The sequence below is a fragment of the Anser anser genome, assembly GCF_964211835.1.
Source record: "Anser anser genome assembly, chromosome: 2".
Classification (NCBI taxonomy): Eukaryota; Metazoa; Chordata; class Aves; order Anseriformes; family Anatidae; genus Anser; species Anser anser.
Genome location: NC_139721.1, coordinates 120956931 through 120976672, shown reverse-complemented (window position 1 = coordinate 120976672; position 19742 = coordinate 120956931). Strand labels below are relative to the sequence as shown.

Here is a 19742-nt window from a genome sequence, read left to right as displayed (position 1 = left end):
CCTCTGACCTGGAATCCAGCTGCCCAGCATAAGGGCAGGTAAAAGAAAATTTCCCAAGAGTCATGATGGAGAGCAGCTCCCTCTTCCACAAGCAGTGTATGCTAAGTACCACCCTTGTGTCCCCATGTACACAGACACTTGAGAGAAAAGTAGCTGCCATCTGTGTCAGCTCTCCTCCCATGTTGCTTCAGTACAATCCACTACAAAGAAAGATAGGAATTATTAGGCCTATGGTGTTCTTCCACTAATACTGTGACACCTCAGAGCTGTTCTGTACACTCCCTGCAGTTCACTGCTATCATTATTAATCATTAGTTCATAATACTAGTAACAGTGCTAACAGAACAGCTTTTATGGCCATATAACATCCACCTGAAACCATTCACATGCCATTGCAAACCGTATACAATAATACGTGTTTTGTCTGACCACTAATTTGCTTGAATAAATGAATTCTTGCTTTTTTCATTGTAGGCTTGGAACAACTTCATTTTTACGGAATTTTCCACACCACGTTTTCAGCTTCTTGTGGAAGAAAGCAGCTCTGAAAGACATACTAAAACAACCAGGGACGTGACATGTAGGAGGGATGTAGGAATTCCTCCATTTATGTCTGCTGGGCTGGGCTTGGTGCCCCCCTTTAAGAGGGGCACAGGCACCTCACGCAGAGCCTGTGGTTTACACGCGTGTAACATCTCCCTCTACTGGCTAAAACCGTGGAAATAGTCCAGTTCCCAGGCAGAAAAGTTTTCTCTAGAGGAAGAATCCCGAGTTTAGGTCCACCCTTCCGCGTATTTGTAATCTCTCGCCATGACCCTGAAGCAGACAAGGTTTGTGTGATGGAGCAGGTGAGGAAGAACTGGGCATTAATTCACTTGACACAGTTCCCTGATGCTGAAGTCCTCCGTGAAAATGCTTTGAAGACAAGGTGGATGTTGGGGCAGTTCTTGGGAACCCAGGATTAAAGGGGACAGCTGGTTTGTAGAACCTTTTATCTTGGACTCCAGAGTAACCAATTATATAACAATACTGCTTAAATGATTTTGAAAACTAAGCTCCTAATGGTGACCCTTAAGCCTCTTCAGTAAAATCAGAGTCCAGTGGTAAACCATGGATGTTTTGCCACATCTCAGTTCTTTACTCTTTGAAGATGGCTTGGGATTGGAATTAGTATTATGAACTAACAACACTGTTTGCTATAATAATTCACACAATTGTAAAAAAGGTGAATAATTGAAAAATTAGAAGTTATTCATAGTAAGAGAATTACTTCATTTTCACTGTTCTCCATTTAAAAGCCTCTTTAATTCACCATTCCTTCCCTTTTATTCCCCTTCTTCCTCTGTTTGATAAGCTTTTTCTAAGTTTCCCTTCCCCGCATCCTGCGTGCACGGAGAACCATTCATGCAGAATTCACCACAGGAAAACAAACATAATATCCCACTCCTATATTCCCAAGAGGAAATTAACTGAAACTACCAGTCCTTGGGAAATTGGCATAGAAAAAAAAAAAAAAAAAGGCAAGAGATATTAGTGTAGTCAAGTTGTCAGGGAAACTGTTAGCACTCTGGTAGATCAGGAAAATAGGCTAATTGAAACATTTTCTTCTGAGTACCCAAGCAAAGTATATGGTCCTTCATGGGGATAGGAAGTGCACAAAGCCTGAAAGCATTATTGTTTTTGAATGGCTTCGTAACCCCATGGCTGCTGTGGGAGAGCTCTCTGCAGAGTGGACTCTTGCTAACTCTTCAGCACAGGCATATGGTTCTCTGAATAGGACTTGGCTAATTCCCCCTTTGTGGAAGCCCTTCACAAGGTTTCCCTTGATAGCCCATTCTATAGAACTCCTAAAGCCAAAAGATAAGGTGACATTTTCTAATGAAATTATCTGTTTCTATAATGTGTTTTTGTTTGTTTGTTTGTTTTTCTAGTCATTTGTTCCCAGTCCTGTTACATTTCCTTTGCTACTCAAGGGACAGCAGATAGCACAGCCAGCACTAGACAGACTTCTGCTCCAACAGTCCTCCCAGCACAGATGCACTCATACCCAAATGATGCCTGGTTTTGCTGTGCTACATGCTACAAATGCATATGCTTACCACATATGGCTGGGAAAGCACAAAGTGACAGCTAGAGAGCGTTCCTCTGGTGTAACTGCACTTGCAGTAGTATTTTTGTGAGCAGTTAAATGAGAAAAAACAATGCTCCTATGCCAACGTCTCTCTTGTTGACTTTGCTGTGAATGACTGTAGTGATAGCAAATACACAAACTGTGGGCCAGAAAGTGAGAGAAGAAAACCTAGGATCTAGCCCTAAACCAGGTCTGCAGTGGATACATATCAGGTAAACAAATCAATCTGCCTTCATATATTGTATGCGGAGATGCTCAGTCACCTGGTAGACAAAGGTATCTCTGTATAGCTCTCACAAAGCATGCCCGACCTTGTATTCCACAAGCATAAACAGTCAGTAGCAGACTTCACACTGTTGTTGCATCCAAATGGACGACTCTCAACAGGTGACCCTGCTAATAATATCTGAGTCAGTGTGGGTTATTCAACCAAAATCCTTGCAGGAGGCCCAGAGAAGGCTTGAGTTTTCAATGGAAGAAACAGCAGAGTAAAGAGGAAGAAAAGGAAAAAAAATCTAAAAAAACTTGCTGACAATCATAGCAGGTTAACACCAAAGTCAAAATTAAACGTTTCTGGACCGTACCACATTTTTTTTTCCCATTCCCCTTTTCTCAGAAATAAAGCCAAAGCTTGTAAATACAATTATTTGGTTGCAGACTTGGAAACCTGCTAAAGACAAAATTTTGTGGGCTGATTTTACCTTCTGCGCTGCAGGTTACAGGAAGTTTCCTCACACCTGCATGGCTTGCTCATAGAGTATTAAAATATTGCTACTTCTCCAGTTACTCAGTTTGCCTGCTTGAACTAGAGACCTACCAGCCCTTGAGATTCGCCTAGCTTGTATCTGCTGAGCCTCGCCAAAAGTGCTTGCCATCCTTGGCTCCCTTCACCTCAGAGCGTGAGGATGTGCACGCACATATACAAGGTGTGTTAAGAGGTTAAAAGGGTGAATTTGTGCTGGGAGCATCATGTATATGATTGGAGCCTCAGCTTGGCACAAGAAGAAAGGCCGAGACATGCCAGAATTTGCAGAGACGTATTCCTCAAGCTGCTTGAACTGTGCGTGGCTCTCAGACTCTGAGCAAAGACCACAGGACTCGAGGTCACCACATCCATACAGATAGCTGTCAAGCACCTGAGCACACACAGGTGATTCAGGCCACATCTGAGGCCTTGCTGTTGAGAGCACTTTGCCTCATACCTGCGTGCAAAGGGCTCCTCTCTCACGCTCATGACAAGGAGCAGCCATCACACTCAAATCATCCTTTCACTGCCTGTAAACCTGTGAAGCAGAGCAGCTTAGCCTTCCTTTTCTGTGAGGAGGGGAAAAAAAAACAAACCAGCAATTCTCCAAGCACACATTGGAAATCTACTGAGGCACAGGAAAAAGGCTGAAACCCAAGCCTGTAGCCTCAAGGGCAAGAAGGGACTGCGCAGCACTGTCCGGACATCCCACCCGCAATGCTTGACTTTTCCCAGCAGTGCTTACTCTCACTTTTCCTCTAAATGAAAGTGCTAAGCCATCCATGCCAACTGCTGAGACTTGAAAAAAAGAGCAAAGTCCCTACTGCTGCTATGAAAATCACCTTGTTGGAAACAACAGTCAGGAAGGGTACTTCTGCACACACTGGGATTCAGGTTCAGGTGAAGTCACAGCTCAGCAACTGATTTCCTCAGTGATCTGAATAAGACACTCTGTGTGCCTCAACAACCAACACGTAACATGGAAACAGAGCTGCCTTTCTCCCAAAGGCACCTTTTACTGGTACGCAGAGCTTGGCTCTGAGGTTACATACACACCGCATAATTTAGAAGGACCTAGAAATATCTGTGACAGTTCTGAGATAAATTACTTTAGAGGGTAGCAGATAGTCACATTAATGCTGCCTTGTGCCAGTGGGCCCTGATGAGAAGCAGGATCTATCCTACAGGATGGGGTCCCGGGGACCTTTCTCTTTCTACCACTAACATCAAGATCCTCGAGAGAACCAAAGCTGGCAAGTGCACCGAGCACAAGTTCATACAGCAAAGGTAAGGCTGGTGCTCCTCAGCCCCCCTGGCGAATGATCTCTCTGCCAAAAATGAAACTCAGTTTCTCTCTCTGGGAACAGAGCAGCTTTGCTCTGGGATTTTGTTAGAGAGAGGGGAAAATGTTGCTGCATGGAGCTGGGAAGAGGGAGAGCAAGGCCTCCTTGGAGATCAGAGGCTATGGAAGTAACACAGGTTGATGGGACAGGGAAAGAAGAACAGTACCACAGAAAGAGCGTCACATAACAGCTAAACGCATTAACATTGCTCCTTAATAACCTTTAATACAGCACTGGAACTGCAAAACCCATACAATGCCATGAATCTTGTTGCAGGGTAGCATCAGGCCTTAAGACCCACTGAATGTCCAATACATTCAGGCACCCCATTCTCATCAGCTTTAATGTGAGCTGGGCATCTAATTAAGATTTGGCAACTTTCTACCTCTGTGCATGTCCCATGAGCCTGACCAGAAGTACAGAGGAGACCATCGGTTGGAATAGTATTTCTGTCCAGCAGAAGATGCAAGGCACTGAGAAAAATGACACAACATCACTCTGTATCTGAGAGATGGTAGCCCCAGAATCATGCTATGCCTTAAAAGTACAGTAGCTTCCAAATTTGGTTTTGTTTTCTCTGCAGGCCCGTTCCCTGATGCAGACTACCACCTACTGCATGCTCCAGCCTGCATTCAGCACCACCCTACTCACAAGATGTAATTTTGCAAGAAATCGAGGTGGTTTCAGCATATTTCAAGGTATTAAAATCAGTTTAGTAAATATCAAACTCTGAAGTAAAGTAGATAATGGGCATTAATCACCCAAGTGAAGTCATTAGTTGCGCAGTGTTCATGGCTGTTCCTGAACCTGCAGCATCAATGAGGCCAGAATGAAACAAACCTTATCTCACTCAATATAGCAAATCCAGCTGTTACTTTAAAGGAATCCAAATTTTACACCCCACCCCCCCCATGATCTCCCATTTTACTTTTGCTAATTACACTGGTACAGAGATCTTAAAAATTTTTATGGCACAATAAAAAGGTAATGGCTCATCTGACCTGCAGAGGCATAATTACTACAAATATAATTGTAATGCAGATAATGATTCCGGACAGCATGTTTCCACAAGCAAAAGCCAAAGTGAGCAAGCAGACAGTTGAAAAACTGTCAGTTTTCTAAAACAGTGAGTTGAAAAATGCCTTTTTTTTCTAAAATAGCGAGTCCTCTAAAAAGATTAACACTGTTGACAAAAACCTATAGGTCTGTGTCTCAGGCATCACCTGTTATTTTGTCTTTCCTCACATTATCGGTTAAGTCGTCAATTTTCAGAGGGTTGTTGTGTTTTGTTTCTTTTTTTTCTTTCATATTTTGTCATTTATGCCATGTTTACATTAAGCAAAATGAATCATACAAAGAATCATTCAATAAACACTGCCCTCCACTCCAGAAAGTCAGATTCCATTCAATTGTTCACCACTATGGAAATAGTTGTTTGTTATTTATACATACTTAATGCAGAAGATATCTAGATTGATTTAAAAAGCCAAACGAATTCAGACATCCATTTATATGTTCACATTACATACATATAGTTACACATATAATGGGAGTCATCAATCTTGTTACTTGCCCTTGCTACTGCAGGCAATCTCCTTAGATAGTTTCCTATCACCAGAAAGTTTGCATGCCTACAAAAAAACAGGTTCTTACACCACCACCACCCCATTCAAACTATCCCCATTCTTGAAATACAAGTAGGGAAGAGGAAGAAGTTGGGGAAGAAGGGAAGGAGGAAAAAATGTTTTTCTTTTTGGAGTTCAGAAAATTAAAAAAAAAAGAGTGAAATATGGAAAATAATCTAATCTTAGCAAAGTGTTCTGGAAGTTTTGAGTTGTACTTAAAATGCAAAGTGTTGAGGGATTCTGCAGAGTCCAGACATGTATTTCTCTCAAGCCACAGGTAATGACTGTTTGCATTTCTCTCAGTCACAATGTCCAGAAAGATTTTACCTTAAAAATACCACAGCAACCATCTTAAGAAAAGACTACCTCTGCTGCAGGGAGCTGCTGCTCCATTACCAGTATTACATGTATTAATCTCAGCACACACCCAGTTCTGGAGTCAAATTCTTTATCCAAATGGTCAAAGACAAAAACGGGACAAAAACGACATCTCATGCAATACCCTTGCCCTTGCCAAGAGGCTACAAGTTGGAGGTGCTTCCAGGGCTCCCTCCTTCTGCGAGGTGAAATCAGCGCTGAGGAGACAAAGATACCCATCGTGTAAGTACACCTAGCCAACACATACAGCCCTGTTTCTTACCGGAGCTCCTGTACTGCACATGGGCTGCCTGCTGCAAAGCCCCAAGCAATATACTCCTGCCAACCCACTACCTCGGGGCCACATCTCAGGGCATTACAGCAGAGAAATTTGGTAGTATCGGTTTACATTACTTCCACACGTCCCCTGCGTGCTCACATCTGCTGCTACACCACCCCTTATTCGTGCTAGGGTGATAGTTCCCAGGCAGCACAGCGAGCCACACTGGGACCTGAGCCACGTTACACAAATATTTTCATCCCAGTTGTTTTTCAGACAGATCGGTCTTCAGACCGTACTCACGACACTGCCCCACACATAGCTATAGCAGAATGGCTTGCAGGGAGTACACAGCAAGAGTGGAAAGAGGGACAGGCACAGAGGAGAGGCTGGAAACAGGAGATAATTACGCCAGCCTCACTGCCAAAGAAAGTCATTTGTTTAAAAACCATTCTCAAACAAAGATTTAACAGATCTGATTTCCTGAACTTTGAGCCTCATTCCCTCTCCTCCGTCCATCCCTGCTTCCAGGGAATCTATAGGCCTGAGCTTGTCTTTAAGCCATATTTTGAAGACTTTTCTCTCACTTGCAGTGGTGGTTAAGCAGATCCCATGCTCATATCATCTTTCTCAAGGACACACAGCCATTCCAGTATATTCACACCAGACTGGCTAGAACACTGTTAACTTGATGGGGTGACTAATTCATGTCTGAAAAATTACATATTGCTAGACTATTTTGGTGCTTCCATTCCTGTCTCAAGCAAGACTCAGAAACCAACAAGAGAAATGGACAAGAAGTAGACAAAAAAAGAAAGGGGGGGGGGGGGGGGGGGGGACACAAATAATAAGCATGTTTGTTTGAGCCTCAGACTAATGAGAGTTCATTTCCAGGTCTTTTCTAGCTTTAGTCCTGGAAGATGTACTCACCTGAACCAATCTATCCACTGTCAAACAACAACTGGCAGTCAGCAAACACTTGAATTGTCTACTGCTGAGTCATTCTGTACATTCCAGCTTTTTCACAGCCAACCGTTCAAACCTATTTACAATGATTTGTTTTTCTCTAGTATGAAGAATGTGATGACAGTTATATGCAAGAAAGCCATAGAATAGTTAAAGTCATGCAAACACTAGAAAGATTAGAAAACCATTTTAACTAAACACATTAATTTCTCCTAAATGTATTTCTCCAATTGATAGACTCTAAACAGCTGTGAGAACTACCAGAACTACAGAATACTAAATCTTTAAAATGGTCATTTAATTCTATTAACAAAAATAATAATCTAAAATTAAGCTGGATACCTCATGATCAGCTGAGAAGCCTTGTATAAAGAGCATATCCCCTAGAGAGCAACTGGAAAATCTTAACTATCACATGTAGCTTTGTAAAGCATTAAGGAGGCAGAATGCTGCCTGTTCACAATTAAGTCAATAGCAAAGATTCATTGGCATAAGAATCAGCACCAACATCAAATGACAGCAGATCTGAAACATATGTCCAGGCCCTAATGAGTTACCTTGACAAAATGTCTCACTCTTAACCACAACACTAGCAGTATTTCCCTTAAAAAAACTGATTTTTGTCTATAATGTGCTTGCAAAGAGGAAAATAGTTGATTCTGCCTCCTACAATTTCTCTTTTCTCCCCACCCACAGTGGGCAGATTTTTTCCTCTTCTTGTCTCTGCCTGATTTCTAAGTCAAACTCCTAGCAGCTGCTTATTGAAGACTTCAGTGGTGATTCCGGCTGGCTGATGGCAGCTTATTCTTTTCAAAATTATAGACCAAGAAGGACACACAATTAGAAAGATTTCTTCACAGTTTACAATTCAGGGGATGAGTAATTCCAAAAGTATCAGGAATCTTTCCTATTTGCAGCATTGCTCTCTTCTGCTTTATTTAGAGGATACAACAAAGAGCTAAGTTAGGAGATATCAACAAATTCATACCACACAGAAGGATCTCCTTTTCAAGGGGGAAGGATGCAGTTACCAGCTGTCACATATAAAAGTTAATTGCACATTTTTCTTTTGCAGTGGAGATTCCTGAATCCACTTCAATTGTTTACCGAGATAAAATAAGGTAAACAAAATAAATTACAGGAAAAAAATATTCAAATATTTAAACATCATTTAAAAGATAACTTAGTTTGCTGCTGCCTGACATGTAAATGGTATATGAATAACCACACACACAGGCTTTGCTCACTTTAGGGCTTTGCTGTAAAGCTCAGAGAAGATTCCAGAAGAAACACCAAACTGCAACTTGCCACAAGTAAACCAAAACCTTACTGAAAGTCATGGTGCACGTAGTTTTCATTCACCATACCAACAGTAGGACCAGGGAATATTCATAGTTAATCTCTGTGTTACAAGACACTGCACAACCTATATAGAGTTTATATTCCAGAGATCTGGATTCAATTTTGATGCACTGTTGAAAGCTATCAATCTTGCTCACACTTGCAAACATCTAATAGAACTGCTGACTTTTTGAGACGTTACTTATGTATGTGATGCACGGTGAATATCAGAGACCCAATGCAATTTCCAGGTAAGTCAACAAGAATATTGTTGTTGTTCTGGCATGCCTGATTTCAGCTAGTTCTTAGAAAAAGGGATTTCCATTTGTGCATGCCTAGGAATAAAATTTCCATCAATCAAAATTATTCATCAGTTTTGTAATGTCCCTCTGCCTGACCTTCACTGCCTCATGTAACAAGCAACCTGCTCAGTTTTCTTCTGCAAAGAACACCTTTTGGTAGCCTAGTCATCTAATCTTTCCAATAGAAAAGCAGTAGTGATGTTTGTCAAATTCATGCAAGATGCACATTGCAGTAATCAGCTGAACCCTATGATCCACTTCACCTTAAAACTCTTACCTTCCAGCACACAACAGACAATATTGCAGCCACCTGACAAGTGGGTGTCTGACGACTGCGTTTAAACAGATCGGGCCTGATCCTCTTTAGGCCAATGTCGTAACAAGAAGAGTACAAAAAAGAATTATTTTAAAATTACATCCCTGAGAAACAGTTTATGATCCAGCTTCTTGAGAACATTTACAGTAATGTTCTCCTTGAGGGTGGACAGCATAGGTATTATTTTACATTAGCCTACAGCATCTGGAAACTTGGATTCAAGTACGATATAAAAGCAGAATAAGAATGGACTGAGTGACTTCAAGAAAGTCTCTGGTGAGCATTTATTCACGTTGCAAAACTGCTGCTGAGAGAAGGTTGACTCTAGCTTTTGATGTGGCCATAACAGACTACTCTAATGGGAGCTTTAATTACACAGTAATAACATCTGACAGAGATCCTCTGATGGAACTAATCTTTTCACACCTTAACCAGTATATTTTTCCTTAACCAGCAAGAGACATTTAATAGATTGGACTATTAAATATCGCTCTGGTCCAGACCTGCATCACAAATTTATGAGACAATATTTGCAATTAAGACATCCTGAAATGACCTGGGTTTTTTTTTTTTTTTTTTTTTTTTTTCAGTGTCTATGATCTGATACACTCATTTGGTTTGCCTTATTATTCTAGTCATGGAGCTTGTTAAAATTAGGTCACATATCAGAATCTTAATTGCACGTTAGGACAAATGCTGGAATTATATAGCCTTGCCCCTTTCCCAAACCTCTTGACCTCATTATCTTGGGTTCAGTCTAACCAAGGATCTCTCTATCGTATTAAATTTTTAACATTTCCCAGATTTTTATTAGCAACATGAAACTCAGATTTCTGTCAGGAGAAAACTAGGTTACCACAGATTGGGAGGAGCAGCAAGAACTAGAAATAAGAACAAGAAAGGAATTGATCTGACTTAGGGGACTGACAAAAAGACTTATCTCTTCAGAATTAATTCTGAAGGATTTCAGATTGCTTTGTATTTGAGGAGGAATATTAATTTCCTCATTCCTTATCCCAACTGAATTTACACTGCAGGTCTTTCCCCAGAAACCTGGGATTACAGAAAGGTCGAATGTCAGCAGATTGTATTTCACTGTATATCACTCCACAGTAACGCACCACCACCAGTTTGTTCCAGTGACTTTAAACATTCAGTAACATCAGCAAAGAGCTGACCATCTAACAGCCCTTGTCAGGGAAAATAATTTCATGTTTTGTTCTTCTAAAAATCTTCTTGAATGTTGCTTTTCTCTGCTCATTATACATCATTTTTTCGCTAGATCCTCTGTACACACCAGCATTTTACAATGTGGCTCAGCCTCAGATGGACTCCGAGGCACTGCGTCAGGGACCGTTAACTGTTCTGAAATCTGATCTCAGCCTGCTTTTTCTAATTTCTTAATCAGTTCCTCATCTCATGCTCTCTCTCCCACATGAAATGAAAAAAAAGCCTCTTGTGAGAAGCTTTGTCACAGGCTTTTTGAAACATGCCTACATAAAACGTTGCTGCGAGGATGCAGACCACACTAAAACTAAACAGAAAAGGGATCAGAAGACCAACTGCATGTGTATGACTCATTTTCTGCCATGCATGTAAACTCTGCCTTGAGAAAGGCATAAAGGCAGAGATCAAGAAGTCTTTGATAAAATGGGTGCTATAACTTAATGATTGGTAACAAGTGAGCAACAGCTTCACCGCTCTGAGAAGTCATTGTTCTTGCAAATCAGATGCTGGCTCCCAGCAGACCCTCCTGTCTAAGCCATTCAGACTCTCCCTCCTACCACTGTTAGTCATGCTGAGTATTAACATTATTCATTATTACTCATAGTTTACTCTTTGAATAACCCCATTAATTTCAGTGAGACATTTGTAGTAGGAGGTAGTAGATAATCTATGCATTTATATATTATGCGCGTCTAATTAAAGGCTATCGCATTAGAAGACTGAGTTTCTCTTGCTGACTAAGCTGATCCTTTAAACTCTGGACCCAGAACTGAAGGTATTGGTGGCTGCAGCTGAAGACATGCTAAGTCAAGCTCGCAAAAGTACCTGTGTCAGAACCAGCCTTAACAGCACTTTCCACGAGGATACTGCAGGGTTACACCAGCCTTTCACCTCCAGGCTCCACTGCCTTCAAGAAACTTTGAAAGCAGCAGCTGCCTGTCCCTCAATGCTCCCAAGCAGTGTGCTAGTAACAAAGTTAGCAAGCAGATTCAAAAGAAAACACACAGCTAAGGACAGCTCAGTACCTCATGGGCCACTCCTTCGGTTTTGCCTGCTCTGTTGCTGATCCCACTGTTACATTTAAATGATTTCTCCTGTGGGTCTTCCTTTTTCTGAAGCTGGGGAGAGAAACAAGCCAATTAACCGTTCATTAGATCAAACCATACTTTATCCCCCTCTATAGGCATCCTGTGATAAGAAACATTTAGGGGAGAAGAGCAGTCTCTTAGGAGAACTCAAGGGCTCATGAGAGCACCTCAATCATCCAGGTCCTAATTAACCAGAGTGTTGCTGCTTTTATTTTTTAAAAAGGAGCATTTATTCTCTCAGTGATTTCAGCGCATTTCCAAACTTCATGTATTATAACATTAATTCCCTAGTTATATTTTTAAAGAGGAAAATTCTTGTGCTAACTTTCTGGAGAAACAGACTAGAACAGCAATGTTATAGGCAGCAAGGAGACCGGCAGGGTCTGTTGGCTGAAAAACATGCCAGTGAGTCAGAAAAGCATGACTGATGTCTGCTCCCTGGTCATTTCCTTCAAATATTCAAAGGAATTCCTGCTATGGGTGAGAACTACAACTTCTTTGCTCCGTCCTCATGCCTTGCCCTCATTCACCTCCCCCAAAGAGGCTACTAGCACGGCTGCGAAGTCATCACCGCTACCGGCCTAGTCCCTGAGAAACCCGGCCGGGGCAGGCAGTGCCTCTGAGAAGGCAGGCTCCTAATCCCATCAGGGCAGGAAGATAGCGATCTGAAAAAAGCAAGCAAGGCGGGATACTTTCTAAATACTACCACCCACAGGAAAAATTGTATTCAGCTGCCTACAGACTATGCGAGCCTGTCTGTGCTTATGGCCAGGGCAAGGAGCAGGAAAACAAACATCGGCTGTGCTGTTCAGTGGCTAGCCCTTTTGAGAACCAGACCGGGTCTTTCCCTGAGCTCTCTGGAGGACATGCTGAATGTTTGCCCTGTACTGTTGATCTTGCCCAGCCTCACGCACTGGACACATTGGTTCACATGACTGGTTCCCACTTCGTGTTTGCCTGAAGCCAGGGCTCAACTTCATGTCCATGAGAGGCAGCAACAGGCCGATGTAACAGCTGAGGTGGGCTCCGTGGGTCTCAGGGAGGCTACAGCTCGCTTACTACCAGATCCCACCTTCTGAGTTCCCCTGTTCCACAAAATCCCACTGCTGGATGCACCTGATCAGTACAGGACGCCCTCCTACTTGCACTGCAGCAGAAACCTTCCTGCGTCACAAACCTGACTGTGGCACGTGTCAGAGAGGAAATTAGGAGGAGGCGCACTGGATGATACGATTGCTGCCTTCTTCCTCAAGTTGTAAACACAAACCATCCCCTGCAGCTGGGGATAATTTTAGCCACCAGAAGCCGTTAAGAAATAACAGCCTGTGTGCTTCCCTCAGAACTGGTGTTTTTTGCTCTGACGCAAACCAATTCTGAGACTGGGGAAGGAAACGTTTATCTCCCCTACAGTGGAGCCAGACTAGAGGCAGGCACCGTGTAATCCAAAACAATGAATAATGTGATCCTATCATTAACTGAGCTTTCAAATACTTCCTTTCCTTCAGATAGGCTTCTCCTTAGCACAGGAGGAGGGGTGGAGTTCTTCTCAGACTTGTAAATATTGTCAGAGATATATTACACGTATTGATAACTAAGGTGTGTTTCTAGGCAGGAGCTAATGCCAACATGGATTGCAATTGCATACAAACCCTCCACCTCCTCCTTGCAAGAGTTCAGTGATAATCTTACAGAAATTGATCAAGTAAAATGTATCTGTTCCAGGGCACTGGCAGGTAACTAACATAAGAACCAGTCTGTCAGACAAAACCAAGTACTTCCAAGTCTTTGAAAATCGGGCCATTATTATTATTATTATTATTATTATTATTATTATTATTATTATTATTATTACCATAATTGTTATTACCATTAAGCATTCTATACATTGTTATATCACTCCATCTCAGTCAGAAATTTCTGAATTAATCTATGTCCCTGTTTGAGAAATAAAGGGAGCCCATCACATAGGAATGCAGTGAAGAAATATTAGGTAACACCTGTCTCCCGTCATAAATAATTGCACAAGTAGCAAGAAGCATTATGACTTCTCTTTTTTCTTTTTTTTTTTTTTTCCAGAAAAGACTCATCACATAATCTCTCCTCTGTAAACATAGTTGCAGCAATTCTCAGGAAAACAATAAGAATGACCTGTTATACTCTCTTAAGAAACATGTTTCATCAAGGAGCCAGTTAACAGATACTTTTTAATGGGAAATTAAAAAAAAATAATAATAGCCCTTTAAAACTGTCTCAGTTTTGCTCATGAGAATGCTGGGCCAGTCCTATTCCCTCTTACTGGTAAGCAAATGGCAAAGCTTCCATTGACTCCAATGGGAGATCGACAGGACCCGGAGGCAATATATTTTAAGTTACTGATATTCACAGGAATTTCCCTGTGAGCACAAATGTCATACAGTAACCACTGGGCAAAAATAAAATCGTGACATTATTACTAGTGCAGAATAATGGTTCATGATCTTTGTACTGTGCCCTATAGTGCAAATGTCACTACATTTATTAAGATATTTCTTTTTCTTTGTGTTTGAGGGTATGGATCACAGCAGGAAATATTTTTATTTTTACAGTGACCTTTGGAAAGCTTGCACAGCTAGATTATGTTGTGGTAATGGGACAACCCAAAGGTCACGAAACATTATTCTGCCCTAGTAACTATTAGAAATGTGATGGGAGTTAGAAAAGGTATTTGTCCCCAGGGCCAGTTTTTCTAGTCTTCCACCTCTGGAGACCTGGGTTCAATATTGGCCACGCCAGTTACATGCTGGAGGCTATTTAGAGTCCTCGTTACATTTCACCAGCTAACCAAAGGGTATGCTTCCTGACTTGATGAAGTTCACTCTCTCTTTTGATACTACTGAATCATCCAGACAGTAAACTTAATAATAGTGTTTAGACTTGGGGGGAGTGGGAGCTAATGTCCAAATGCAAATCTAAGTGCTGCCATCCCCTTAAGAGCAGACAAAGTGAAACTACAGAGACAGCTTGAAGGCAAGGAAGAGGCACTATCCTGGGTAACACTGCTGAAGAAAAAGCTCCTTAAGTAGCAGTGCACAGCTTGTTGGCAGTAGGCTATACTTCTGATTTTTCACGGTGATTGTTAAAACTTCAGATGATAATGACTTGAGCACAGTACTATTGTGTGAGTCTGTACTTTTCAAAATTACACAAATCTAAAACATACTGCATAAAAATCAAAGCAAATCTAAACCGACAAGAACATTCATGTGCAAAGTGAACAGCAACAGCAGCTAAAGGGGAAAAATACCTTCAAAAAATGTGTACTTTCATCACAATGTCATTTGGGGGCACCGCATGCAAAGTCACAGGTAAAACACAAGTAAAAACCAAGACTCGAAACCACGTGGATGATAAAAGCAGCAGCGATGAGATGCAAGAAGCAAAAGCAAAAACTGGTGCATCCAATGCTGAGTTTAAACTGTCCTGTTGATTCATACATAAGCAATGTGATTTGAAATACCAGTTACCAGTAAGATTCCATCTAGTGTTTTTTTTTTTTTTTTTTTTTTTTTTTAATACATTTACATGTAGTCACAGCAGAAAGAGCACAACTTCTGGGGATGACACATGAATTAGAAAAGCAGTTGCCTCCCTTTGCTTCAGAATGTCCCGTTCTGGCAGTGCCACAACATGTCACTTTGAAACCAAAATGATATTGAGAAGAATTACACAAACATGGGCATGTGGTTAACCCTGCTGGGACTTGTTACCATGATGTAACAACCTGTTTTTTTCCTCGGTGTTTTGCATGCTAGGATTATATTTTTTTTATTATTTTTTTAACCATTTTTAGCCTTAAGGTCTTAATTATATTTGCATTTTCCTAGTACAACTTTATTTTTTTACTACCTAACTTTAATAAAACACCACCTTTTCATGTCTCTGCATGGGTAAGTGCATCACTTGATTGTCTTCATATGAAGTCAATGCTAAAAATATCTTAGATATCACAATATAAACAAGGAAGAAATGCATTGGGAGAAATGAACCAGAGGTAATTTCAAAACAATTTTAGACAACATGACTAATGCATTTGGGAGCTAGATTTTTAGCTAGCTTCAAGGTTACTAGGAGAAGTCCTTCTATTTTTTTTTATTATTATTTTTTTTCTAATACATATATATATGAGATAAAATTTTCAAGGGGTACTACCACAGAATAAGACTTTTTTTTTCTAACTAGGCTTGAATGTGACTGGTGAACTTCACGTTAGGTTCTGACAAAACGAGCAAATAGGTTTCATGACACAAACCTGCCCTCTGCCGGAAATACAAGAAAATGGTAAACACAATCGAGGATCCCAATTTGAAAGGGATACCTTTGATATTTTTGACTTTGCTGTACACAAGCAGTGCTTCTGACACTCTGTGTTCTCTTTCCTTTAATAGCAATGAACTCGTTTTTCAAATTCTGAATAATCCAATGAACAATGTGTAAATACCCCATCTACCAAAAGAACATTACTGATCCTGCATAGACCTAAGTCTAAAAAGCAAGAAGGCAAGTGCTGGTGCAGCCAAGAATCTGCAGGAAGCACTGGTGTGATAAAAATATCTGCGTCTTCCTTTCCTCTTGAAAGTCCCCACTAGCTGCACAAATGCACTGCACCTCTGGGAATATTCTTCCTCTAATATTTTCATCCTCTGTACACTGTGAAAGTCATACCTACTTTTTTCATGGGAATATGTTGCCTTGTCTTACTTCTCCTGATTCTTTTTTTTTTTTTTTGCCTTTAAAAAGAAAAAGAAAAAGAAAAAAGAAAAAAGGAAAAAGGAAAAAGGAAAAAGGAAAAAGGAAAAAGGAAAAGGAAAAAGTTTGAACAGCTTCAGTGTATCCTCTGTCCACATACATAGACATCAATGTATATTTAATAAATGCCCCTAAGCCTGCTATGAAGACATGATTTGTCATCTAAACAAAATAACCTTGCTAAAACTCAATCTCCTTGCAAATAAAAGTTCACATAAATGAGTGACTAGACTTTGTCCTGTGACATATGGAAACTGAGCAATGCTTCAGATGACAGCTGTTCTGTAAATACATTGTTTGTAGGTACCACTCACTTATAGCAAAAGAAAAGCCTTACTCCCAGCAGCCATCCACTCTCAACTTAGAGCTATCTTACAACTCCTTCTTTAAAAATAAAAATAAAAAGAATTTAAAAAAAATTATGGTTTATAACCCCAAGTATTCCAACTTGACCTAAGAAAGATTACTAGCCGGGCATGTAGCTAATAGAACCTATTAATGGTATGAGCTCAAAAAACATTTGTGCCAAGAGATGATCTCCATGCCCACTTACATTATGATCCCTGCTCTTTCTTAGACTTCATGCTTGTAAATAGTTGTGTCCAGGTGCTCCTGGACAGTTGAAAGACTAACAATAAAATCTAATTGTATTGCTGCACGTCTCAGAACCTGCAAACCTGTGTTCAACAATGTTAAGAGACAAATTTCCTGTGCATGTGCTCCCCCAACATGGTGCCCCTATGGGGTTGGTGGGACTTGAAACATCAGTGGGTCTAAGGAGATCACCATAATTTCACAGGACATGTATTCAGCCTCTGCAAACTTTCTCAGCACTGCTAGGTCTCCTCTCTGAGACGTACTTGCAGCTGTGCATTATTCATCCATGCTTTTATATAGACTGGCACCAGCCCTCTTCACAGACAGAAGTGTGCACTCACTCCCTGACTGGGCTGGGCTCCTCTGGAGCTCGCTGCTTAACACGCTGCACAGAGCCACACAGCAGCTCAGCCCTCAGCATCCCCAGCAGCTCAGAGTAAGGAGCTATTGCCTTGCTGGGAGCAACAGATCTGTATTTTGCTCCTGTGTGAGCCATTTTGCTCCTGCTGATCTTTATATTCCTGCTGGAGCTGGTGTTTATCATGAAGAACAAAATGAACAACCTAGCTGATCACTTTGCCTTCGTGAAAAACAAAGGCTTCCAGCTGCTGCACTCAGCTGTGCTCTGATTTCAATAGTGGCCAAGAATCAATGCATCCACGTAGGCACTGATGATCCTGTATTTGAAATCTGAAAACTTCTCAGATATGTAATAGTTCTCCTGCAAAGTGGCAAATACCTCTGAAATTATAAAACCTCTGAAAAAAATCCTTTTTAATTAAGTTTAAAACCATGTGCTTGGATAAGAAAGCGGTGTAGCTGGAAAGATGTGAAAGCACCTCATTCATCTGCAAAAAATATATGCACTTATTGCAGAGTTGAACCTGCTGGTGATGGGCTCTGTAGGAAGGTGTTGCAGCCTAAGCAGTATCGCAGGAAAATCAGAGCTCGAGTCAACCCGTACACCTTTGCACTGCACAAACAGGAGAGCTGGTGGTCTGCAGGACAACCCTCAGCAGGCAGAGGCTCTGCCAGCATCATGCGTTTACATAATCAGAGTACTTGGAGGGGAAGAAATAGGATCCAGTAAGCATGGAAAGTAACAAATATGTTTTCATATTTTCATAATGTAAGGCAAATTTGTGTTATTTAGGATAATTAGTAACTGGGATAATGTCATGCGTTTGGCTTGCAAACAAAGCCTATCTTATTAAACCTAAGTAAAACAGTGAATAAAATTGTTTTACGGTGCACACACTGCCTTTCAGCTATGGGGCCCTAGCCTATGAGAACTGCTGGTCTCAGGAAGCAAGAAGACATGGTGTTTCCACAAATCCAGCTGAATATCACATTACCCTAGCTTAAGGGCTGGCGATAGTATTTGCAGGTACAGGCCTAGCGTCCAGTAAGGACCAAAAAGAAGCAGGAAGGACAGAGTGGAGAACATGATGGGACATGTAACAGGACTGGAAGATAGGAGCAGGACAACAGAATTGTAATGGTCAGGTTCTGCTCCTAGTTACTTTCATGCAGGTCCTCTGGCACACCACATCCCTGTTTCTCTCCTCCTTTCTGTGCAGCTCAGTCGAGCTTGCACTTCCCCTTATCAGCTCTCCCCTCGTTTCTGTACCTCTCTCTGCAGACAGGCAGGTAAGAGAAGTCAGGGTGGAACTCTCACAGTTTAAAAAAAAAATCAGAAAAAATGTTTAGAAAAGAATGTTTAAAATGAGACAAAATAAGTTTGTGAAAAGAGAATAGAGAAAAGCACAGTAGGAAAATAAAAAAGTTTGCTTTTTCATGACTGCAGAGATGCTGCATGTTTTCTCTACCCTTGGACTTCAACGGAAGTTGAAGTACCTAAGACTAAAAAGCCTGTGCCAAGTCCTGCTAGCACCAAGTTTTTTCTTCTCCTAATATAGTTAAATTTTCTCTTTCCAGTTTTATATAGTTCAATGGCCTGTACAGAGGAACTAGGTTTGGATTTCTCTTTTTTAATGTTATGACATTCTTGCTCACACACTTTATGTCTTGGTAATACATTGAGAATTTGCTTGCTTAGTCGTCACTTACATTTCCAACAGTTTTGTTATGAACTATACCCTCAAAAGGATGGCCATAATTTTAAATGATCTAAAGTCATTTTATCAAATGAGGGGGATAGATCCCTTGAAGTTTCTATGTCACGGTTACACTTATTTGCACAAGCAGGTATTTTTCTTGGCTTATAGTAATCTCGAAACACTGCAGTCACAGCAGATTTTCACTTTGCCATTTCCAAATGATAATGTGTCAAAACCCTCCTGGGTCTGTCCTGCTCACTTAGTTCTGATCACTGTGCCCTTTTTCCCTTCAAGTTTTCTTCTTTTTTTTTTTTTTTCTCCCAATCAAGATATATTAATTTAACCTCTCTAATTTCAGAGACAGATGAAGTGCAGCTGACAATTTTGGGGTGGGAGGAGGAGGAAACTTCCCTCTTCTTTCCTGCAAAATAACAACCAGGTTTGGTTACTTATTTTTTGCTATGTGATTAAAGCTTCACAGCACGGCAAGGGCCCTACCTCAGAGTGTGGAGACAGCACCAAACACAACCGGGAGCTCCTGTCCATGACAGGTCCTGTGGGCATCACCACAACAGAAAT

The 19742-nt window shown here is 41.0% G+C and overlaps 1 protein-coding gene across 3 annotated transcripts in view; it reads right to left on the bottom strand.

Annotated features, from left to right (window-relative positions):
• SLC4A7 (solute carrier family 4 member 7) overlaps window positions 1–19742 on the bottom strand; it is a 145015-nt gene extending 125273 nt beyond the window's left edge. For 2 of the 3 annotated variants that reach the window (XM_083825908.1, XM_083825914.1), the window contains exons 1-2: window positions 12899–13006; window positions 11659–11751 (exon numbers count right to left, since the gene is read on the bottom strand). In XM_083825908.1, the coding sequence (XP_083682034.1) occupies window positions 11659–11751; window positions 12899–12991 (186 nt within the window). In that variant the 5' untranslated portion in view covers window positions 12992–13006. Of the gene's footprint in view, window positions 1–11658; window positions 11752–12898; window positions 13007–19661 lie in introns of those variants that run through there. The other variant, XM_083825909.1, reaches the window with a different exon arrangement.